Genomic DNA, 25,318 nt, shown 5'->3' with positions numbered 1-25,318 from the left:
GTCCCCTGACTCCTAGTTCAGGGCTCTTCCATCACAACCTGCTCCTGAAGGGCAGGGACCTGCTCCCTGGGGCTCAGTTACCTGCTACTACATAAAAAACCACCCCCAGACTTAGTGGCTTCCAAGAATAAGCCCATGGTTCTATGTTTCAGCAATTTGGGTTGAGCTCGGTGGTGGTTGTAAAGGAAGGAACACTCCACTTGTGTGTCTCCTTCTCACTCCTCACACTGAACCATTCTGGTTACCAGCATGTGGGGTTTCTTCCCACACCAAACAATTTTGCAATACCAGAATTACAGACCATCTTATGATTTAACTCAGTTCTACTTGGAGATGAAAGAGCATACCAACGATCTCCGTTTTGACCTCAGTCTGCACTTGCTAATTGAGTAAGTTCTTCCTAGCTTATCTCCTAACTCAGACAAAAGACTGAGTGGGCAAACATCCTGTGATAGGAACCCAAACTACCCCTTCAAGCACTAGGGCCTGCCTTGAGCCAGCAAGGCCCCGCAGGATGGACCCCAAGATGATGATCGACCTGACCTCCGCTGCCCACCTGCATGTACCACCGACCTTTGTCCCACGTTTCCCTTATATAAACCTACAAGTATTCAGCCTTTTGGAGACAGTCCTTGAGACATTAGTCTGCTGCTGTCTTCTGGGTGATGGCCTCGCTGAAGTCAATTCCTTTCTCGTTTCACCACTGCCCGGTCTCTGCCTTTGGATGTTGTCAGTGGCGTGCGGCCAAACCTGATCTGTCCGGGACCCTGGAGCAGGTGCTCTTAGATGCCTGCACCCTGGTTGTAGAGACGGTGTCAGACCCCACAGGTTAAGGGCTCAGTCCCACAGGAACCCCCCCATGCCAATCACAAGGCCAGGTTGTCACCTTGGCTTCTGACCGATCAATGGACTATAGAGTCTCAGTACCCCTCCTCAGGTTCGCTTAATTTGCTAGAGCAGCTCAGAGTTCTCGTTAATCATTGGTTATCTCGTTCAGCAGCTCGTGAGATTACTCATTTATCATAAAAGGATGTAACTCAGGAACAGCCGGATGGAAAAGATGCATAAGGCAAGCATGTGGGGAACGGTGCTCAGCCGCCGTGCCCTCGCTGGGTGGTCACCCTCCCCCGCCTCCACGTGTTCCCCGACTGGAAGCTCTCTGCACCCCATCCTCGTATGTTTTAACGGAGGCTCCAATACATAGGCACGAGTGATTAAATCACTGCCCGTCGGTGACTGATGTATCCTCCAGCCCCCGCCCCTGCCTTGGAGAGGGGCAGGCTGAAGTTCCCACCCTGAAATTACAAGGTTGGTTCCCTAGGCATCTGGCCCCATCCTCATTTACATAAACTCGGGGTCACTGAAAGGGGCTTGTTATGAGTAATGAGAGGTGCCTACTACCTTTATCACTGGAGCTATCTCAGGAGCTGGAGCTATTTGAGGACAAAAGACCAACTATTACAATACAAGATTCTCCCATTGGTCTTAAAACTTAGGAATTTACAAGGATTTTAGGAGCTGTGTGCCAGGAGTGGGGACAAAGACTAAATATATATTTCTTCTTATAAATCACAGTATCACAGTGGCTCTGCAGAGCGGAGCCCTGGTGGCTGGTTTGGGTTGGGCTTACTCCTGCATCTTAGTCCCCTGGTTGGCTGGGGGCTGGCTAGCCTAAGATACTCCGCTGGGATGGCTCTTTCTACCTCATGGGGCCCCTCGTCATCCAGTAGGCTAGCGGGGGCTTCTTCCCATGGCAGCAGTGGCAGGGGTCCCAAGAGCAACAAGAGAGAGTAAGCCCTTCACGTATAAGCATTTTTCAAATCTTTTCTTGTGGCGCATTGTCTAGTTGGCCAAAGCAAGTCATTGGCCAAGGTCAGGTCTTCGTGGATGAGAACTACCCAGGGGCACAGATAGAAAGAGGCAGGCCCACGGTTACAGCAAGCTGCCTTGTATACAGTGAGCAGGGGAAGAAGGTGAGCACCAGCGCTCCAATCTTCATCCAACCTAGGATTCTGTGCCATGGCCAAAGGCTGGTTTCTTATTCTGAAAAGTCTTCTTGGAGTCCCAAATATACATAATTTAAAATAAACTACCCCACTCTTCCCTCCCATCACTCACGCTGTAATTGTGCTTTGTTTTAAACTCTGTAAGGCAGGGACCATGTCCATCTTTTCCATCTTCTCGTCCAGCACTGAGACTGGCATGCAGTTGGTGCTCAATAAATACTTGTGTGGAACGGACATTTGTATAATTCCTCCTTTCAGAATTACAGAGAGGTGTTTTCTCCTGTTTCATTATGGGGCTATAGCTGGCAGTCTGATAGCCCGCCTGGGCTTCTCGGGGTTAGAATCATCTCTTGCCCACTATGAGTCGGTGAATGGAGATAAAACACCAATAATAATCATAGCCATGTATTTAGTACTCACAGTTATCAATTCAGTACTCACTGCATGCCAGGCTTTGCACGACTTAACCTGTAACCCCCATCAGAAGTGTTCTAAACTCTACTCAATCTTCAGATTCGAAGACTGCTACGAGCCACACGTGGCTCCATTCTGCCTGTAGGGCGATAAGACAGCAACTGCAGCTTGCCGGCGGGACGATGCCAACTGTTTCTTTTCTGAGGAAGTCTGCAGTGGTCCACGGCGGGAGAGGTGCTCCCCGGGTAGGTGCAGGATTCCTCCTGGCTTAAAAAGCCTCCTGCCCAGCAGGAGCCAAATTCTCTTGTAACAACTCCATAGGGACATTTTCCAGGGTCTCTGTACGGGACAAGACAAGAGTCATCTCACTCGGGGAAACCTAGAGCTGTGGCGTCCCATCTAGTATGGGTAGTTTCCAGCCCGGGGCAATCCACCGACGAGGGGTCAGCTTTATCCTAAGAAATGTTACTCAGTAACAGGGGCGCCTGGGGGGCTCAGTCGGTTGAGTGTCTGACTCTTGATTTTGGCTCAGGTCGTGATCTCAGGGTCCTGGGATCGAGCCCTGCACTGGGCTCCACGCGCCGTGCGGAGTCGGCTTGAGGAATCTTCCTCTCCCTCTGCCACCACCCACCCCCAAATAAATAAATAAATAAATCATTAAAAAAAAAAAGAAGTCTTACTCATAACATATTTGATATTCTACCCTTACTGGAAGGGGACTAACATGAGTCCCCTCCTTGGTGGGTCGGATAGAAGCTACACCAGGGGCAGTTGTCCCACAAAGGGAACTCTATTTGCAGCAGGTAAGGAGACCACAGGGAATTACTTCCAAAGCTGTGACTCTCCGAGCAAGGGTGAACGGGTTTTGGTTTTTTATTTATGGTTGGGACGAGTGTTTAGAAAGGGAGCCTTGTCGTCGTATTAGAGGCAGGCATAAGGCCACACATGCTCCTTAAGGAAAAGTGCCTGTACACACAGGGTAAGGTATGTAAATAAGGCTTGGGCTCCTCCCTGGGCGGAGATTCTAGCATTTCAGCAAGGTAGAGTTGACTGTTGGTCACCGTCCGGGTTGCTCCATGGCCCACCTGTGTAGGGTGAGTTCAGCCTGGCCTGAGCTCTCTGTCGGTGCTCATTACTGCTGGAGGGGTAGCTTCAGTTTCTAGCGGGGATGCTACGCCTGCAGGGTCTTTTGCCTGAGTTAAAAGCTAAGCTGGAAAGAAGAGCTTTAAGGAAAAATGTGGGACAAATTTGGTGGGTACAAGCAGGTGAGCAGTAAAAGTCAGACCTTGGGGACTAGCTGGTGACATTACCAGGTAACTGGGGGAATGGAACTAGAGCGTTAACCTAAGGCCCAGTTCTAATGCAAAAGGGGAAAAGTTTATTCATTCTCACCTATTACCTTCCTCCTTTTACAGACAAGGGAACTTAGGTTCAGAGAAGTTCAGTGAGTGGCAGAGCAAGGATTAGAACCCAAGTCCCAGGCTACATTGTTGTTTCAACTGTTAGTCTATCATAAGCATAATTAGGGGAACATCTTTTTATAAAAACAAAGTTAAATCATAAATTACAAAGCAAAATGCATAGTATCTTTTTTTTAAAGGTGAATTTATTTATGAGAGAGAGAGAGTGTGTGTGTGTGTGCATGGGTGGGGGGAGGGGCAGAGGGAGAGGGAGAGAGAGAATTTCAAGCAGACTCCCCTCTGAGCAGGGAGCCTGACGCGGGACTTGATCCCAGGACCCTGAGATCGTGACCCGAGCTGAAATCAACAGTCGGACGCTTATCCAACTGAGCCATCCAGGTGCCCCAATCTTTAGATCACATTCTGTTTTGGCCTGTGTTAGCTATTGGGTTTTAATTAGCACACATCTACGGAGCCTATGACCTTCTGCCAGTGTCTGTATGAGAAACTCAGAGGAGCTGGGGACAAAACCCAGAAGGTTTGACATTCTCAGCCAGGTCCCTCCAAACCTTTTCGGTCATGTACTCTATCAGTAAAATATTTCTGCAGACACATTCCCCAATACATGTATCTTAATTTTTTTCAGATTTTTGCATTTATGATCTTACATAGTGAAATGTCCAGAATAGACAAATCCATAGAGAAAGAAAGTAGATTAGCTATTGCTGGGGCCTAGGGGGAGGGGAGAGTGGGCAGTGACTGCTGATGAGAACAGGTTTCTTTTTGGGGTGATGGAAATGTTCTGGAATTAGATAGTGGTGATGATTGTACAACCTTATGTATATACTAAAAACCATTGAATTATATATATATATGTATATATATATATATATATACACACACATACATATATATACATATATATATTCTGAAAGGTGAATATTTTGATATATGAATTATATCTCAATTTTTAAAAAATTATATATATTTGATAATATACTAAGATAATGTGTATGTTACAAAGAATAGCCTAAAAAAGTTATAGGGTGAAATTTAAAAAGTCATAAATGACGGTTCTGATATGATCTTCTGTCACCCCAACAAATTGTCTTTTGCTCTCCCCATGGACTCACTGCTTTAAACCAACACCCTGAATAGTCTATGTCTCAATTATAAGCCATTTATGGCCCCTTGTTGCTTTCACAACTGTTGTGAATTTCAGTAACATTGCTAATCAATCAATAATAACAGTTAATAGATATATATCGAGTATTTGCTAGATGCGAGCACGATTCTAAGTGCGCTATTTTCCTACACAGACCTCACGTTCCCATGTGGCTCTATTATTACTGTTAATGTTCCCATTTTACAGTTGAGCAAACTGAGGTTCGGGTAGGCTAAATAACTTTTCCAGAGTCAAAGCTATTACATGGCTGTGTAGGGCTTCCAGTGAAGCAGCCTGACCTCAACACTGTGTTCCAGGCTTGCCATGTGCCAAGCACCGGGGGACGTACAAAGTCCCAGCATCCTGGGAGTTTATCCTCTAATGGGAGGTGGGTGGCAAATATCAAGTAAATATAAGACAAGTACAGATCTTTCCAAGTTCTCTGAAGAACATCCAACAGCCAAGCTCTGTGTGTCTTCTCCCCCAGAAATGCTCAGGGAGAAGGAATGAAGTATGATCTTTAAATTAAATGGTGTTTATGTAAACAAAGAAACCCCACGAATTTTGTTCATGCCTCTGAGCTGGGCCAGGGAGGGTTTGGGATGTCAGGGGTACCAGGCATCCCAGCAAGACCAGCTCTAGCAGAATTCACCAACCCTGAGCCACTGGGGTTCGTGGCTGGAGGCTCAGTGTTACATCACTGTTTAGAAGCCTGGACTCTTGGCTTACTCTCTTCGAACTGAAAACACCTTAAATAGTAGGGAAGTTTTTGGAATTGCTGCACACGCTAATTGGCAGGCAAATCACATAATATTTCTAAGCTGATCAGGATATGGTAGAGACTTAATAAAATTGCTGTGAGTTTTGACTTAGGATATCTGACACTTAACTGAATTATTATTACATCATTCTTGAGTAAGCCTTTCTGAATATGAACGACGAGATCTCTACCCAGTGTAAACAACAAAAAAAAAGGTGAGATATTTATTAATGGACATGAAAAGATTTTCATAATATATTATTCCAAGGAAAAAAGTAGATTTAAAAAGAGTACAAGAGCATGGTTCCATTTCTGTGTCATTACTGGTGTGTAGTTATCTGGAGAAAAATAAAAGGAGCATATAGACCAGAATGTTAAGAGAACTTATTTCTATAAAGAGTAAAGGTGATTTTAATTTTTAAGCTGCTTGCCTGTATGTTCTGATTTTATTTATTTATTTGTTTTTGTGATGAGTGTGCATTGCTTTTATGATTAGAGAAGTAATTTTTACCCAGAGTTACACCCTACCCTGTTTCAATTAGGGGAAAAGAATGACAGTGTGGTGAAGATCACACTTCTGAAGTTTGGGCTTTTCGAAGTCGTCTTGGCAATTTCTGTTTCTAGGGAATTCCTTCCCTAAAGCAAGACCCTGTGCTCGGCCCTCTTTGTAAGCAGAGGCGGCCGTGCCTGGTGAAGAGGCACCACTTGCCGACCAGGTTCCAGGGAATTTCTTCTGGAATAACATCCTGCCAGAAACCTTATACATTTTACTTGGGATTACGGAGCCTTCTGGACTCGGGGGCCGGTTCTCTGCCCCTGGTCCTCAGTACTGGGGTATTTAGCTTCCCAACTGGTGAGGAGAGGAATGAGGTCGATGAGCCGCTCACTCCTCCTCTGGGCTTTGCTTTTCTCCAGGCCTCCCAGCCCCGACTGCTGAGGGCACAAGAGGAGAGGGAACCAGAAGAGACGGAAGAAGCCGGGCCCGCAGGCGCCCTCCCCACCATGGGGCAGACCTGCCAGCGAGGCTGGGTGAGCCGTCCCCTTGCTTTTCTCTCCCTTCGCGGGTCACGCACACTCTCCCGCGGGGTGTTCCTCGCGTCCCTCTTCTGGGAGGGAACCCAGACCGGGCTCGGTGAGAGGCATTACGGCGTGAGGCAGGAGACCCTCGCATCCAGCCCCCAGCTCTCTGTGCAGTTTGGTTTTTACCGGGTCAGGTAGGTGCTGAGCAAGGGGTGCACAGAGGGCCGTTCCTGTCACCCCTCGCTTGGTCACTTAGGTAGTTACACTGCGAAGTCATGAATGGATGTTGAAAACAGGAGTGTGGCCTCTTCTGAGAGAAGCCTTCCTTGGCCAGATTGCACATGGCCGTGTAAAAGCAGAAACCCATCCTTGCCTCCTGCAAAGAGCTTTACTCCTCCCCCTGATGTGGAAACAAACCCGGGAAAATGTGTATGGGACAGATGACGTTCTTCTGAGGAGCTGGTTCCTTCTCAGTCAGCCTGTGTGGCAGACGGTCCCAGTGGGGCAAGGACTACGGGGGCCCCCTTTTACAGTTTGGGAAGTGGAGGCACCATGGGGTGTCAGCCCAGTGACCCACATGGGGCTGGAACTTAAGCAGTGCCCTGGGGACAGGATTCTCTCAGAGCAAGCCTGTCAGTCACTGCCGTGGCCGGTCCTGACTGCTTTGTGAGGACTTCCCTTGTCAGTCTGCGGGTGAAAAGTTAGTTCCCAAATCGCATGCGGGAGTGGGGAGGAGAGAACACAGGCTCCAGGAGCTGCTTTCGCCTCCGTGTGAGGTGGGTGGGCAACTTTCCCCAGTCCTGTGACAGGCCTGGCTTGAAAACACCCCTTCCATCATCTCTGGGGAGATGCATCATACAGCCCAGATACAGCCTTTGAGAGAATTCGACCCCACTTCTGACACCCCGCTTCTGACACATGGAAGCTCGGGCTCTCTGTCTCAGTCTCGTCTCTCACTGCGAGGCCTCTGTCTGGGTTACAGTGAGCAGGAGGCCATGAAATACATAAACCTGAAAACTGCTTGGGTCCTGGACCCCCAGTGCCTCTTCCTGCTCCTTTACTCCACTTTTTTCGGGGTGAAAAAAGTTTTGCCTGCTCTGGGAAAGGAGGAGAACCTCCAAACCAGGAGGTCTGTTTGGGATGTCTCTGCCGCCTCTCACAGTCCCCACCGTCCCCTTCTGTGCCCCTAGCCAGGCTTGCAAGCCTCAGGCAGAATGCCACCGAGAGCTTCCAGCAGGCCAGGCCAGCTTTGGAGAGGTGGCACAAAGTGGCCAGGGTCCCGGGCGCCACGCGGCAGTCAGCAGGCTTGGGTGCTGGCACCTGGAAGTTCAGGGTCAGCCTGTGGCTCTCTGGCTGGTCCTCTGTGGTCCTGGGGGGGGGGGGGGTCCGGAGGCAGGAACCCCGGGCTCTGGGATCTCAGACACAAGCAGGAAACCCAGGATTGGAAATGGGTTTGTCGTCTCACAGGGCCCTGGGTGAGTCCTGGTTATTGCCCCGTGTCTCTGCAAGCCCATGATCTTTACTGCATCTGCTGTCATCCAAGGTGTGCCAGCCACTCCGCACCATCTCCTTACATCTTCACAAAGTTCCAACAAACTAGGTATCGTTCCCATCTTACAGATGGGAAAACCGAGGTGTAGGGAAGTTAAGGTACTTGCCTAATTTTACAGAGCTCATAGTGACAAATCTAGGACACAAACTCAGGTCCTATGACTCTGAGCCTGTGTGCTCTTTCCACCTCCAGGACAAACTCAGGGCTGGGGTGAGGCATGGGACTGAACCCGTAACCACCCAGGGACATTCATAGTTTGAGTTGTTCCAAGCTTCGAAGTGTGTGCTCTGGATATTGAAGTCCCACTCTTTTTTTTTTTTTTAAGATTTTATTTATTTATTTGACACAGAGAGAGACAGCTAGAAAGAGAACACAAGCCGGGGGAGTGGGAGAGGGAGAAGCAGGCTTCCCGCTGAGCAGGGAGCCTGATGCAGGGCTCAATCCCAGGACCTTGGGATCAGCACCTGAGCCGAAGGCAGACGCTTAACGACTGAGCCACCCAGGCGCCCTTGAAGTCCCACTCTTAATCTAAGGAAGGGCCCAAAATTATATGGCCCATCCCATTTCTTTCTCCTTGGCTCCTTGACTGTTCCAAGCCCCAGATGGTATTTTTCCCTGTTTCCTTACTCCCAATTCTCTGGAAGGCCTACACACATCTGCAAGGCTTCACAAGAGCGCCTTCAGCAGCAAGGGTTCCCTCACAGGTATCGGCGTAACGCCTAGATCGTTTGGTGTTTGGCCACATGAAAAACTTGCCCAGATGGCCCTGGTCACCTGGGTTGTCTATGGAAAATGCCTTTCTTGCTTCTGTAGGACCGTGATTTCTGTGGCGTCTTTGAGTAGCAGTCGACGCAGAAGGGGGCGTGCTTTCCCTGCTTGCGAGCACCAAACATTTATGGAGCACCTACCCTACGGGGGGCAGGACAAGAAGGGCTGAAAAGATGGTCTCTGCCCTTCAGGGAGGATGCATGGGGTTACCCCTGATTCTTATATGGACTGTGGGCCGCCATGCCACCCTTCTAGAAAGTGCGATTGCCTCTGGTGCTCTGTCACTCCAGGCTCCCTCCCTCCTCACCCACCAAGAGTGGTGGTTGCAAAAGTCCCAAGAGCAACACGAGGGGGTGGGCCCCAGCCCAGGTGTTTTGAAGATATTGTTGTCCCACTGGCTACAGCCAGTCACACAGCCAAACCACAGTCACTGTGGGAGGACACAACAGAGGGTATAGCCACAAGAACCATTATGGCTGTTTTCTGCACACACTCTACGACGTCCTCCTTATCCCTTCAGCTGCCTTCATGGAGAGATCTACATGGGCCTCTCTCTTGCTCGGCAGCAGCTTCCAAAATCCGTGAGGCATGGAAAGTACTAAGAGGGTTAGGGAAGGGCAGGATGCTAATTCATCACGGGCACTAACTCATCCCGCCGGTTGTCACTTGGTGCCCGTGTTCCCTTCATGTTCATCTGGGAAGTATTGCATCCTGCAGTCTTGGGGACACAGCGTGGCCAGTGGCTGGGCAGGGACAGACCCCTGTGTTCCCCTAGCCCCCCTACACGACCCTCTACACGCAGCCCAGCCAGTGCCGTGTTTTCATTATTGATCGGCACATCTGTCTGCTCTAGTGGACCGTGGGCTCCCTGCAGGCAGAGCCAGTCTGGTTTGTCATCTTCGAACCCCCTTTTCCCAGCACAGTACCTGTGCGTTTGTAAGTACCTAATCAACGCTGGTGTGAGTAAATTCATGAATAAGACATTTCTGAGCTCTGCTGCATTTCATCCAGAGAATCGTTCATCGTGTCAGATGTCGTCAGTGATTTCGGGGTCGGTCCTAGTTACTGTTGCTTTCTGAACATGACTGATTAGTTATGAACATTAATATGTTGTGAATACAAGTTGCTAAGATGCCTTCGTCCCAACTTTATTTTGTCCTTTCTTTAAGAGTGAAGCATCTGAAAGGCCCATCAAGCCCCCGCTTACTGAAGCTAAGGTAAGACACCTGCGTGTTCTTTCCATATGCTTCTGTGACATTTTCTATGCGGGAGGGTGAGTGTGTGGCAATTCCCTTTGGTAATTCTGATCACGGTTCCAGTGAGCCAATCAGCCAAACTGTGGATTCCCAGGGGAGGAAGAGCATTTACTTCTAACCTGTTCCTCCCTGGGCCCAGCCCACCCCACAGGGCAGGTGCTTAATGAGGGGGCCTTTGTTACTAGGCTCCTCTCTTAGCCCTTTCTTGGGAGCAAATTGCTAAGCATCAGAGCTAAACACGGGGCCTTCCTGCCTTGGAGCTGTACGGCTTCCTGAATGTGGGAGAGGCTCTGGGAGAGGGAGTGGAAGGGTCTTTCTCTTCTCGTCTTTTCCAGTGTGCAGAATCCAGCATGCCAGGAACTTGGTACCCATCCCCTCTGCACTGGAACATGGGCCAAAAAAGTTTCAGATCTTTCCTATGACATATCCCGTATGGTTCCAAATCAGAGAAATTTCTATGCTATCTGTGATGGCCTCCCACCTCCCCGCTCATTCCCCAAACTGGCACTTCACCGTGCCTATCCAACTGCAGCGGGGTGACCCTGAGGTGGGTCGCTTCGCATGACGGTGGTGAGGTGGAGGCTTTCGAGCCAGCTTACAGGGAGAAAAGTACAGTAGCTTTTATTTCTCCTACTGGCTCCCTTATCTAGTCCCAGGTGAAGTCTAAGGCTGGGTCTGGATTCATAGCCACCTCTGCCCTGCTTATCCCACTGATCAAACAGCCATATTCTTATTCTTTCAAAAATGAATCAGGAACTCCAGCATTTGAGGATTTAAGGCTGAGAAGTGAAGCTCAACATGCAAAAAAGGAAAAAGTTACAACACAGGGCACATGTGCTTAAGAGCACGAGGGAGGCATCCACCCTACCTGTCTTGGGGAGAAAAGGAAGATTAGACAAAGGAGGTGAGATTGGTAGAAGGTCTTGAGGCAGAAGAAGGAATTTGCAGGTCAGGAAGGACGTTGCGCGCAGAGCCAGCAGCTAGGACAAACACGGAGCCTGTGAAGGATGGAAGGAGCCCAGAGGCTGCCTGGTGTGGTGCTGGGGGGAAGGCGGGAGGGGAGGCTGAGGAAGGGGGGTGCGGCTGGCACTGGCTGTCCGGTTAAGGAACTCTATGGAGCAGGCCCAAAGGGTCTTTAGTCCGAAGAGTCATGTGATTAAACTGTGTTCTGACAGCAGCAAGGAGCGTGAGCCTTGAGCCTCCAGGGAACCAGCCAGGAGGCAGTGGGGATGAGTGTAGAGAGATCTCCAGAGGCGGTGTGTGTGCAAGATGACCCACCTTGGAGTGGGAGGAAAGTTTTACAAGGTCCATTGCTAACAATGTTTTAAAGCTCCTGGTAGCCTTGCTTAGTGAGCCTTCCAGATGGTTACTTGGACCATTTTGTACTCAGGGTCTCTCTCAATGAGAAGGGGCAGGTGGTGTTCCCTTCCTTTGTTTCCAGGGCTATTTTTAGTGTATTATGAGGCATTACCGTCTTCTGACTGCCTGGGTGAGGTAGTTTTATACATCATATTATCTGGCTTTAACTAGGCTGACCCTCACAAAATAAGCAAGTGGCTTATAAAGATTTCTGCATAGAAACTATGGATTCAAGCTAATGAACAATGGGCACCTGTTTGGTTCAGTTGGAAGAGAGAGTGACTCTTGATCTCGGGGTCTTGGGTTTAAGTCCCATGTTGGGTGTAGAGATTATTTAAAACAACAACAACAACAAGAACAATAACAACAAAAAACTAATGAACAATGAGAAAACAGGAGCTCTGACTTGTTTCCTGTCCCTGGTACCAGCTGCTCATCAGCCACATCTTGGGGTTAAAAGAAATAAAAGATCTGATCAGATATAATAAGTAGTCAGAGAAAAACAACAGGCAAGGCTATTTGAATTCTGGCTTTATTCTGTATATCACTAACGATAAGCTAATCCTTACATATACAGAGGGCCTTGAGATAATTAGCTGATGATACTATTAGGCTACCACATTTAAAAATAGTATATCTCATTTTTATGCCTTTTTTATTGAAGTATAATTTGTTAGCAGTTAAAAGCATACATCCGAAGTGTCAAGTCAAGAAATTTGAACACATGTCTATACCTATAGAAACCAGTTCAAGATATAGAATCTTTCCATTACCCCCCAAAATCTCATGTCCCTATCCAGTCACTACTTCCTCATCACCTGTCCTGAGGGCATCATTGTTCTGACTTCTACCACCATAGATTATTTTTCAGGTTCTTGAATTTTGTGTAAATGGAGCCACACACGTGTACTCTTTTGCACCTGGCTTCAATATTTCCATACTGCTGCATGTACCGAGTTCATTCCTATGTGATCTTGTATCTAGACAATCCTAAGGTACACGTGTGCACACACATTATTAGAATAAACACATTCAGCAAGGCTGCAGGGTGTAGAACCGATATGTGAAAACCAATTGTACTTCTATACATTTGCAATGAACAATCCCAAAATGAAATTAAGAAAACAGTTTCATTTATAATAGCATAAGAAAGAACAAAACACTTAGGAATAAACTTGAAAGAAGTCCAAGACTTATACTCTGAAAACCATAAAACATTGTTGAAATAAATTGAAGAAGATCTAAAAAAATGGAAAGACATTCCATGTTCATGGATTGGAAAACTTAATATTAAGATGGCAATACTCCCCAAGTTGATCTACAGATTCAACACAATCCCTATCAAAATTCCAGCTGGCTTCTTGGCAGAAATTGACAAGTTAATTCTAAAATTCATGTGGAGATGGAAGGTACACAGATTAGTCAAAACATCTTGAATAACTAGAAGAAAGTCAAGGAACTTGCATTTCCTGTTTTTACAACTTACAAAGCTGCAGTAATGAAGACAGCATGGTACTAGCATAAGGATAGACCTATAGATCAATGGAATAGAATTGAGAGTCTGGAGATAAACTCTTACATTTACAGTCATTTGGTTTTCACAGGGGTATGAAAACAATTCAGTGGGTTAAGAATAATCTCGTCAACAAAGGATGCTGTGACAATTGGATATCCACATGCAAAAGAATGAAGTTGAATCCCTACCTCATACCGTATACAACAATTAATTCAAAATATGCAGTAGCTAGAATTGTAAGACTCTTAGAAGAAAACATAGGTATGAATCTTTGTGACCTTGGATTTGGCAATGGTTACTTACTGTGATACTCTTAGGGGCTGAATTGTGTCCCTCTACTACCAAATTCATATGTCGAAGTTTTAACACCCAGTACCTCAGAATATGATCCCATTTGGAGACAGGGTCTTTAAAGAGTTGATTAATTAAAAATGAGGTCTTTAGGGGCACCTGGGGGCTCAGTTGGTTAAGCGACTGCCTTCGGCTCAGGTCATGATCCTGGAGTCCTGGGATGTAGTCCTGCATCGGGCTCCCTGCTCAGTGGGGAGTCTGCTTCTCCTTCTGACCCTCCCCCGTCTCATGCTCTCTCTCTCTCTCAAATACATAAATAAAATCTTTTAAAAAATAAAAAAAATGAGGTCTTTAGAGTGCACCCTATTCTAATCTGACTGGCATCTTTTTAAGAAGAGGAAATTTGGACCCACAAAGAGACATCAGGGATGTGTGCATGCAAAGAGAATACCATGTGAGAAAGCGAGTTATCTGCAAGCTAAGGAAAGAGTCCTTAGAAGAAGCTTAACCTGCCAACACCTTGATCTTGGACTTCTAGCCTCTAGAATTGTGAGAAAGTACATTTCTGTTGTTTAAGGCACCCAGTCTGTAATATTTTATCTATCAACTGATGAATGGATAAACGAAGTGTGGTATAGCCACGCAATGGGATCTTATTCAGAAATAGAAAAGGACTGAAGTTCAGATATGTACTACCACGTGAATGGACATGAAGTACATTTACACGCTAAATGAGAGAAGCCCGTCACCAAAGATCATATATTGTATGATTCCATTTACATGAAATGTCCCGAACAGGCACATCGGTAGAGACAGAAAGTAGATTAGTGGTTGCCTATGGCTGGGGATCATGGGAGTTTGGGAGGTGACAGCTAATGGGTATGATGTTTCTTTCTGGGATAATGAAAATGCTCTAAGAATAATTGTGGTGATGATGTCACAACTCTGCAATTGTATTAAAAATCACAGAACTCTACACTTTAAATAGGTGAATTATATGGTGTGTGGATTATATCTCAGTAAAACTGTTACCAAAGGAGGGAAAAAATTCCCTTTTTATAGCTGAGAAGCATGGAGTATGTATAGATATAGTACAATTTTTTAATCTGCTCGTCTTCTCGTGGACGTTTGGCTTGTTTCTAGTTTTGGCTATTACTAATAAAGTGCTGTGAACATTTGTGTATAAATCCTTGTATGGACATATGCTTTAATCTCTCTTGAGTAAATACCCAGGAATGGAATCACTGGGTCATGGGGTAGGTATATATTAATTTTTTAAAAGTTGTATTTATTTATTTGCAAGAGAGAGAGAGAAAGAGAGAAGGAGCATGAGAGCAGGGGGAGGGGCAGAGGGAAAGAGAGAGAGAGAACCCCAAGCCGACTCCATGCTGAGTGTGGATCCCTATGTGGGGCTCATGACCTGAGCCGAAACCAAGAGTGGGATGCCCAATGGACTGAGCCACCCAGGCACCCCTATATTAAACTTTATTAGGAGTAGTCAAACAGTTCCAAAGTAGTGTCATTTTATACTTCCATTTGTCTCATCTGTTTTCATGTTTGTTTCCTGTTTATGTTTTAGGTATGTTTTATGACATAAATAATATGTCAGTACAGTAGAATGCATTGATAGTTATAAGTAACTAGAAGTAGAGTTATATATATAGTTATGAGTAAATATATAGATTGTTGAGATACATGATCAAAACATTTTTGCTACAGGGGGTTCTGAACAGACAAGTTCCGCAGCGTGGGACTAGGAGAGAGTTGCTGTTGCTGAGGGCTTTGTATCAGTTGTGGAGGGCTGCGGTTGCAAACTGGCACAAAGCTCGTGGTTTAAAATAACAGAAATTTATTATCTCGCAGTTCTGTAGGCCAGAAGTCCGAAACCAAAGGTGTCAGCAGGGCGGGGCTCCGTCCGCAGGCTCTCGGGGAGGATCCTTCCTGGCCTCTTTCACTTTGGGTAGCTCCAGGCACTCCCTGGTTTGGGGCTGCAGAACACCCTCTCATCTCTGCCCCCCCCTCCCTTCACAGGCCATTCTCCTTTTTCCCCTACAGTCTTCTCTTCTGCCTCCCATCAGGAAGGTCCTTGGATTTAGGGCCCACCAGGGAGATCCCAGCCAGGAAAGATCTTACCTCGAGACCCCTAACTTAGTTACATACACCAAGACCCTTTTGTTTGAATAAGGTCCCATGCACACGTTGTGGGGATTAAGGCATAACTTTTAGGAGGCACCATTCAATCCACTACAGTCCTGTTCTAGCAGAAGGAATGGGGAGGAGAGGATGGATTCAAGAGAGTTCTTAGGTGGGACGTGTTTTGTTTTGTTCTGAGGCCCACATATAGGTTGACTTGATGGGGTTTGGTGACAGATTAAATGCACGACATTTGGGAGGGGAAAATCTCAAGGATAATGCTCAGGTTTCCAGCTTGGCCAATGGGAAGATGGTTCCACCTGGGAGCCTTTTCCCAAGAAGGCAGAGGAAGCACAGGCATGGTGTACTCCATCTTATTCTGGTTTCTGCTCAAATGTGCTATCGTCAGAGAGGCCTCCCCATTCATGCTACCTGAAAATGATACTCTCACTCTCTGTCGTTCAACCTGGGTATCAGGTAGGATTAGCTGTGGCTCAGAGTAACAGAAAACCCCAAAATAGCAGCTGCATTAACGCATTGAAATTTTATTTTCCTCTGAAGTTCTAGAAATCTAGAGGCAATCAGCAGGGGGCTGATAGGGGGCACCTTGGTGACAGGGACGCAAGCTGCTTCTGTTTTATTCTGTTGCTTTGTTTTGTGTGTTTGCCATTCCCAAGTTTATCTCAATATCCAAGACGTTCCTGGTTCTCTAGCCAGTCTGTCTGTATTTCAGCCAGCAGGAAGGAAGAATGGCAAAGAAGAAAAGCTGCATAATCACTGTGTCTTAAGGAAGGCTCCTGGAAGCTAGCACGAGATGCTCTCACTTTAATCTCCTTGGCCAGAATTTGCTCCCATGGCCACATCTAGCTGCAGGGAAGGCTAGAAATAGAGTCTTTAATCCGGGCGGGGGGGGGGGGCGGGGGGGCTGGATTCAGCCAAATATTGGAGCCATTCATTAGTTCGAACAAAGGGGAAATGGAAATTGTAGCATGTAGCTGTGTTGCCTACGTTCTGCTTTATTTTTCCTCCTAGCACCTGACCTAATGTGTATTGAACTTGTGACTTGTCTACTGTCTGTCTCTCCCCACCAGAATGTGGCAGGGACTCCGTCCTGCTCACCAGCACATTTCTAGTGACGAGGAAGTAGAAGCAGACGAAGTGCTTCACAGATGTCTGTTGAGTGAATCAATGACGAGGTGGGGAATCGAGAAGGGAGAGTGAGTTTAAGAAGAAATGACTGTGATGGGAGACCGGCCGAGTTTCAGGTGCCTGTGCTCTCGAGGAGTTGATGTTCTCAGGCAGTTGGAATAAGGGTCTGGAGCTCAGGAGAGAAGTGGGGGCTGGAGCCCTTGACAAGAGTGGTTCTTTGGGTAGGGCGAGAAGTGGGGGCTGGAGCCCTTGACAAGAGTGGTTCTTTGGGTAGGGCACATTGGGATGGACCCACCGAAGACAACGAGAGAGGAGGGCAACTCAGCCAGCTCAGCCGAGTCTCCCGAGCGCGATGCCCCCAGCCCCACCCCACAGAGAAGGGCAGCTGCTTCCGTACGTCCCTTATAAGCCCCCCGTGGGTCATGAGAATCTGCCGCGCCCTTTATAAGAGGGCTCTGCAGAGCCAGGATCCACGTGCCACACTTTACAAATCGAACCTAGCATGACTCGGTACCCTAGGGGAGAAGCTCCCCAACACAGGTTTTTGGACCCATCTGCGACGGAGGCGTTGGCTGGGCCTGCACAGAATAGGAGAAATAAGGACAGAGGGGTAAAATGACGATTTCACCGTGTGAGGGCAGCAGGGTGGTCTTGAGCCAGAGTGTCTGGGCGCACATTCCAGCTCCTTGCAGTAGCTGTATGACCTTGGACAAGTCGCCTAACCTCCCTGTCACTCAATATTCTCATCTATAAAATGCGGCTATGACTAGTATTTACCTCATTAGGTCCTTCTGAGGGTCAGGCAAGCGAATATAAGAATTTAGACCAATACTCCGTGCACAGTGAGTTCTAGCTGAGAACCAGCTATCATATAGTATAAAGCCAGAGGTATTTAGTTTAAAAAGCAGCCCTTATTTTTCTTTCTCTGGCTTAAAACATCTTTTTTCTTGAGGAAATTATGGTGATAGGAGATGGAAATTGTAACTAAAAATTCTCTTTTCTTAGCAAAATGGAAAGTCAGTACCTCGTTTTTATTTGTATGCATGTTGAACTTGCTGGCTTATGAGATCCCACAGCCTAGGAACCCGGCCTGGGTGTTGACATGGACTCTCCTACATGAACATTTCCTTCTGTATTTTGGAGCTAATTCTAAAGGGACAGGATTGAAGACCTTCCGTTGGCCCTGGGGAGGTGGTTGTGTGTGGGCGCCGTAGAGAACTATCACAGGAAACTCAGAGGAATCAGCAGGGTGATTTTTGAGATTGCTCTGTTCTAACAAGATATGGGCTTCCTTTGGGGAAGGAGCAGCTTGCGATAAGGAGCAGGGCTGAAGCCAGGCAGGTCTCAGCCCTCTGGTTAACCCTTCTTCCAGGCCGTCATTCTTTATGCACAGGAGGCTTATCAGGTTCGGAGGCAATGGAATAGAGGGTGGGATGTCCAAGAAGCCACAGGGCCGGATGGGGCTTTCTGCACTCCCCTGACTGACGGTCATCCCCACGGGAAAGTGGAAACCTTCTCAGACAGAAGCTGAGACAGGTGTCTCTGGGCATCAGGGGTTTTCTGAGCCAGGCAAACAGGTCAGGATTGAGCAAGGGGCAGCCCAGCAGACAAGAGAGGTGCCTATGGAGAAAGATGTGAACGCAAGATTTAAATCTTGCACACCTAGGCACCTCTCTTGCCTCATCCTAATCCTGGCCCTAATACCTAAGGCCTTCTGCCTGTAAATTCCAATTATTGGGAGCTTAAAGGCCTACAGGGGTCAGACATTAGTATGCATCAGGGCCGGGGGGCCGCCTGGGTGGGGCCCTGGGCAAGCTGCAGCACCCCAGCGCTGCCTGCAGGGGGCAGTGGCTGCTCGGTTCTAGCTGAGTGTGGCCCAGGGATAACGGGGCCTAGCGTGGCTAGACCTGAGATGCTGGGAACCTGGATCTTCAAGCGAAATCTCCTAGTTTTTCAGTGTTTCGTCATACTTGTAACATATTAGGCGGGCCAAATAAGATATGTGGTAGGTCGTGTGGTAGCCTGGCGGTTGCCAGTTCGTAACTTCTGATGATGTTGTCAGGGGGTGGAACTTTGGGCAAATAAAAAGAGGAAAGGAGACAGGCCGAGAGGTGATTTTTTTTTTAAAGTTTAAATTCAATTAATTAACATGTAATGTATTATTGGTTTCCGAGGTAGAAGTCAGTGTACATCAGTCTTATGTAACCCCCAGCGCTCCTGACATCACGTTCCCTCCTTAATGTCCGTCCCCCAGTTAGGTCCCCCATCCCCCGCTCCCCTCCCGGAGAATGTGACTTTACAGCCGCAGCCCCTCCAGGGAGCGAAACCGGCTGCGAAGCTGATGGGAAGGTCACCGTGAACGCTCATCCGGGCATTCTCGGCACCTGCAGAGCCGCCAGGACCCTGGAGGACCGGCCTTCAGCCTTGGCCAAGAGGGGCCGCAAAAAATCACGCCAGTGGATTCATTTCAGAAATGTCCTCCACCCGTCCCAGCGGAGGGTTAGCATCTGAATCGGTGATTCGCACGCCTGGCAGTACCTCAGACGTACCTGGGGATCTTCTGAGAGGTGCCGTGCGGCCTGAGGTCCAGGTCGGTTCTGCCGGCCTCGGGGGCTGGGGCCCGGGCATCAGCATTTGTAAAAGCCCTCCAGGGGATTCTTCGGCGCGGCCAGGTTGAAATCCACAGATCTAACCAATAGAAATGTGGGGTCAGGACCCCTTCCGGGTGCTCCCTCTCAGCCCGTGCTTTGCCCGCCAGCACCGCCTCTCAGGATTCCAACACGCTGCAGTGGCTCGCCCGCTAGCCTTCCGTTTTCTTTCTTCCCTTGCTCTGCCTCTGAGACCTCCCACACGCTCTATATCCTCCCTAACCCTCATTGACTGATGAAGTGGGGATAATGATATTTGCCCTGGTAACCTCACCAGCCTGTTATCAGGAGAAATGAGGCATTATTCGAGAAAACAAGTGCTCTGTAAACTGTCAGTATTATACAAACAGTGCCGGTAGAAGTGTGCGCCCAGGGGCTGGGGTACAGCTCTGATCCGCTGGAGAGAATTTCTGGAGTGCCATTCCTAGAGCTCTGGGTCAGATGGGAGTTGTCGCATTCTGACATAGCTGTCGCCTGCCTTCTCTTACTGGCAGGTGCGTTTTGTGCGGCCTCCCAGCATGGCCTGACCACTCCCCCCCCAACTCTGGTGCAAGAGGGAGCACAGTAAATGAACAGGGAAATCCAGGGGACTTCAGTGAGAGGGGAGGGCCATCTGGAGGGTGAGGGGAGACCTCTGGAACTAGATTTCCAATGGTCAAGGTCTTTGCTGTTCTTCCTTGGGGTCCAGAGAGTTATCAGCAAGGGGCTTGATGTAGTTTTGGAATGTTTGTGAGGTCTGGAGCCCAGGGCCAAGAAAGAATTCTTGAGACGTCTTTGGTGCAAAAAGGTGGTTTCGTTTTTATTAAAGCATAAGGACAGGACCCGGGGGCAGAAAGAGAGCTGCACCGGGGTTGTGGGGTTGTGAGGAATGACTGATTATATACTATGGAGTTGGGGGAGGTAAGGAAAAAGAGAGGTGTCCAAAAGGACTTTCCTATGCTAAAGAAGACTCTCTGGACACTGGAGGCCTGGCCATCATCCAAGGAAGGTTGTTTTTCCCTCTAGCAAAGCATCAACTTGAAGACAGTTGGAAGTTTCCTAAAGGAACGTCACACATGCCCCACCTAGGAGTGTGTGTGGAGGGGAGGTTGTGGGTGTCAGCTTGTGCTTGTCCTCAGCTGGCCTTCTGCTCCCTCACCAGGCTCTGCTGGGGTCTAAGGGCTCCCTGACAGCAAAAAGAGGTGGGATCATGGCGAAGTGCTGGAGGTGATCACTGGCATGGTAACGAGGGGACGCAGGCCCGGCTCTGAGCCCAGGCGGGGCGCAGCAGTGCAGCAGGGGCTCTCAGGGGCTCTCAGGAAGCTGTGTGATTGGGGCAGAGAAGGCCAGCCCCCCAGGAGACAGCCGGCAATATCAGGCAGACTGTTAGGACTCAGCCTCACTTATCTGAGGCCCAGGCTGCGGAGAGGTGGGGGTGGGGGAGGATGGACAGAGCACCAGCTGGGCAGCAGAACTGGGTTTGAGCCCCAGCTCCAACTTCCACCTCAGCCGGACACTGGACAAGATGGCCCACTCGCTGCATCGCAGTTTCCTCGTGTGTAAAGCAGAGTCTTGGTCTAGATCTAGATGGACTCTGAGCCCAGTCCGAGTTGGCCCTGTGGAAGTGCTAAGGCCTGGGAGACCGGGGTGAGTAGCATGCTCAGGAGAGGCTTTCTGTGGAGGGTGGGAGAGCTGGGCCTCAGTGAGTGGGTGACCGGGACACTTGGTCAGGGGGTGGTGAGTGGAGAAGGCGGGGCAAGCAAGGATATGCGAAGCAGGGGCTCAAAGGGACCTGGCTGGTGGGCCCGCGGCGGGGACAGTGGAGTGGCCTTGCTGAGGCCCAGGGAGGGGAGGAAGAGATAAGTGGGGAAGAGTTGAGTCAGATCACAGAAGGCCTCAGACATCAGGCAGAAGTGTTTCGACTGGCTCCGTCAGGAAGGAGGGGGTCATCAAGGGATTTGGGGCAGAGCTATGATGTGATTAGGCTGCTTTTTAGCAGGAATAATGTGGCCTGGACTTCAGAATGACTTGGATGGTAGAAAGCCAGGAACCAGGGAGGGCAGCTAGAAGGCTCTTGTAATATTTCTGGCACGGGAAAATGAGGCCTAGGGTTGAAGGAAGCAGGGGGGCAGGCCTGGAGATATTTCTCAGGAAATACTGATGGACCTTGGGGCCTGAGTGCATCCAGGGGGTGGGGAGGAAGGAGTCATCTTCAGAAGCAGTTTCTCTCTCAACTGCCAGGGAACAGAAAGCATTGGCAGCTTCCCTGCTTGCAAACAGAACATCTGGGGGTAGCTCGAAGAACCCTAAGGGAAAACTGGGGGGCTCAGCGGCTCCCTGGCTCCAGCTCATGATGATCCGAGAGATCCTGGACGTAATGGGGGCACAGTGATAGCGGGGCCCGGGTTGACGGGTATGTATACTCTGCCCCTGATCGCCGCACTGGGCTCATGCCGCCTTCGAGGGCTAGGTATGCCAGCCAGAGCAATTTGCAAAGCACAGTTCTTGATCCTCAAGGAACTTCCGGCATCACAATTGCAGGACTCAAATGCCCTGGAGAACACCCACACCGTTCTCTTTCTCCCAATTTGGCTTTATGGCCATGCAGGCAGTGTAAGTGTTTGGATGCCAGAGAACTTCTGTTCCTAGCTTTTAACGACACAATCCTGAGGGCAGATCCAGCCTTTGTGGGGTTTGAAGCTTAAGTAACTTTAGGGAGCCTCTTTGGAAAACAATTCAAATTATAAATATAAAATTGCTACGCCCTCTCAGGGCCTAGATCGGGGAGGAATGCAAGTGAGAAGCCCTCATCAGCTTCCCAATCTTATAATAATACCCACCGTTTATGGCGTAGAATAAGCGGGTATTTTATTTGTAGTGGGTGCGTGGGCTTTAGGATCTCCATGTTACGGATGAGGAAGCAAGCTCAGGAAGGTGACTCCGAATGTCACAGCCAGAAAGCCAGCCCTGGGTGCTGAGCTCCCAACTGAAGACTCTGGCCTCAAGGGTCCTCTACAGCTGGTGGACTGCAGGTCAGACCCCTGATGTTCCTGAGAGGAGTGTCCTGGACCTAAGCCGTCTCCCCCCGGGGAAACCACTGTACCTTTATGCAGGCCTGGTCAGGGCTCCCCCGGATCCAGGTCTGGGGTAGAGGTTGGGAGGTTGGACTGTGGCCGTCTCTCAGGGCACCACGTGGTGCAGCCTTGGTCCCAAGAGCAGGGCCTATTTAGGCAGAAAGGCCACCTACAATAGGAAGGACAGCAAACTGCAGGGGTGAGCACTGGCTTTGAAAACACACGACCTAATCCTGGATCTACAACTTCCTGGTTGTCTGAAGTTTCTGCAAGATACTCGGCCTCAGTGAGCCTCGCCTTGATTACCTGTTGAATCAGGATAGTAACCACTTCATTGCATTTTGAGCTCATCACACGTCCCCCTGTGAGGCAGTAAAGCTCCCGCACACAGACGCAATGATCGAAGAACCCTAAGGGAGCTGTCGGGCAAAGCAGCAGCCTAACCGCCTGATTCCGCGCCTCCCCTCCCCCTCGCTGAGGCTGAACGTTTTTTCTAAGGATTCCTCCCAGCCCGGCTCACTTCCGTTGGGGAAGTGAAAAAGGTTGGCACCTCGGAGGGGCGCCTGAAGTACCCCCCGGACGCCCGCGAGCCCGGGTGCCCGAGAGGAAGAGGAAGCCCCGGGGGATGCGGACAGGCCGGGGCGTGAGCCCCCCGGAGAGCCGCAGGGACCAGTGACTCCCGGGCGGGCGCTGTGGGGCGTCGCTCTCGATTTAGCAACACAAATCCGCCCGCCGGAGATTAGGCCGGGCGAGTCGGGTTAGGGGTGATGCACTGCCGGCAGGACACAGCTGGGGCTCGGCGCTCTGCCCCGCGGACCCGCAAGAGCCGGCCGCAGCGGGGATCGGGTGCGAGGACCGCGCAGCCTCCCGGCTACCGCTTCCGCCGGCCCAGGCCCAGCTCTCTTTGCACGCCCACTTCTGCACCGGCCTCCGGCGTCTCCCCCTCCGCGGAACTCCCGGGGCGAGCCCTGATTTCCCCGGAAAGGGGGCCGCCCCCCCACAGGCCGCGCCGGCCGGCAGCCGGCCCTCCTCTGGGGCCGCTCGTCCCGCCCGAGTCGGGCGGCACCTCCTCCCGCGCCCCGCGCGCGTCCGCCCGGCCGGGCGCCGCCACGCGCGATCCTGCGCGCCCGAGCGAGCCTCCAGCCCTCGCGCCGGCTCCCTACGTGGGGGACGTGCCGGGAGATGCCGGACCGTGGGGGATCTCGCAGCGCCACCACCCCCTTTCCGGCGCGGGAGGGAGCGGCCGCCGCGCCCCCCCGCCCGGGCCCGGACGCCGCCGCCCGGCGCTGCAGAGGCGGGCGGCAGCCAATGGGCGCCGAGGAGGTGGGCCGGCTGGCGGCTGTCACCCTGCCGGGGACGGGAGCGCGGAGCCGGGGAGCGCGCGAGCCGCCGCCTCCCGGGCCTTGGGGGTGGAGCCGCGGCTGGAGGAGGAGGAGGAGCCGCCGAGCAGCCGCCCGAGGACCACTGCTCGCCCGGGCTGCGGAGCACCGACGCCGGCCCCGCGCCTGCCGCCCCACGTCCGCGACCGTCAGCATGATCGCCGCGCAGCTCCTGGCCTATTACTTCACCGAGCTGAAGGATGACCAAGTCAAAAAGGTGAGCCCCCGCCCGCGCCGCCGCCCGGCGCTCTGCCCGCAGCGTTGCATTCAGGCATCCGCTCGCCGCCGCCGCCTCCATCCTCCCGCGCCCAGCCTCCCCCAGGCCGGCACTGCTTGGGCTGCAGGGCGGGGAAGCCTTCGCCCTTCGATTCTGCCCGGGATTGTGTGTGTTGGGGGGAGACCCCCGAGACTGGGCTGCCTGCTGCAGTGTCCTTGAGCTGGGCTGTGGATGTCAGAGGGGTCCCCGGGCCACGCGGGGAGGCGCCTGAGCGGGGGGCCGGTGGGTCGGTCCGCGGGGCCTGTTCGGAAGGTTCTGAGCGCCGTGGGCGGAGGAGTGATTACAGAGATGGTGGGCAGCTGAGCGCGCAGCCGGCGGGGGTGCCGGCTGGAGGCCGGGCATCCTATATTTGGGGCTCCCCTTGGAGGGCCCCGGGGGCCCTGGAGAAGCTCTCACCCCGGTTCTACGAGCTCTTGCAGCTGTTCCTTCATCTGGGGACAGGGTGACCCGCCCGGCTTCCCGGAACGGGGAGGGGTGCGGAGGCCACCGGAAACTTTGCTCGTAGGCCTCAGGTCCGGAGCGGCATGTCTGAATGGAATTTTTTATTCCTCTATGTGACGGCTCTCTTAAACTGTAATTTCCAGCCAGCCCAGGGAGCTTAAGTAAGACACTGGTCTTTGGAGTCGGGTAGAGGCCTTGACGTGTATGCCTGTGACATGTGTGTACTCGCACAGGGACGCATCTCCCTACCCTGAGGGGTTGCTGCCTTTGACATCTGTCTAGCAGAAAATACTGTCCACTGGCCGGTCTTAAAGGTGTATCTCTCCCGTATGTCGGCCTCGCCACCATGTTTTTAAGAAACAACTGAGGCTGTGGGGAAAAGCGCCCATTTTATCAGTCCGAGGCCTGGCACGGGCTCCTGGCCCACCCACACCCAGCACGGGTGACAGGGCTGCTGGAGTAAGCTGGGATGGACGAAGGAAGTGAACCTGACTGTGGAGTTCCGTCAAGGGGAGTACCTACAGGTGAGAGGCGGGATCGTAAAGCCTGCCAGCCCCGGGATGTTCACTCAGTGCCCTTCCTGTCTGCCTAGGACAGCCCCCGCTGGCACAATAGGAAGTAGGCCCAAGGAGGGCAGTGACCTCATCAAGGTCACCCGGTGAGTGAGTGGCAGAGCCTGGGCGGGTCTCTCCCTCCCTCCCCTGGGAACTTGACCGGGGCTCCTCCTGGAA

The 25,318-nt window shown here is 50.7% G+C and overlaps 1 protein-coding gene across 2 annotated transcripts in view; it reads left to right on the top strand.

Annotated features, from left to right (window-relative positions):
- Positions 1 to 20,855: 20,855 nt before the first annotated feature.
- HK1 (hexokinase 1) overlaps positions 20,856 to 25,318 on the top strand; it is a 66,151-nt gene continuing 61,688 nt past the window's right edge. The window contains exon 1 of one of the 2 annotated variants that reach the window (XM_045783248.2): positions 20,856 to 21,063. In XM_045783248.2, the coding sequence (XP_045639204.1) occupies positions 21,004 to 21,063 (60 nt within the window). In that variant the 5' untranslated portion in view covers positions 20,856 to 21,003. Of the gene's footprint in view, positions 21,064 to 23,997; positions 24,087 to 25,318 lie in introns of those variants that run through there. The other variant, XM_045783245.2, reaches the window with a different exon arrangement.

The sequence above is a fragment of the Ursus americanus genome, chromosome 6 (assembly GCF_024610735.1).
Source record: "Ursus americanus isolate L20-20 chromosome 6, mUrsAme1.1.p, whole genome shotgun sequence".
Taxonomy (NCBI): domain Eukaryota; kingdom Metazoa; phylum Chordata; class Mammalia; order Carnivora; family Ursidae; genus Ursus; species Ursus americanus.
Note: the sequence above shows the minus strand (reverse complement) of the source record. Positions and strands in the feature narration are given on the sequence as shown.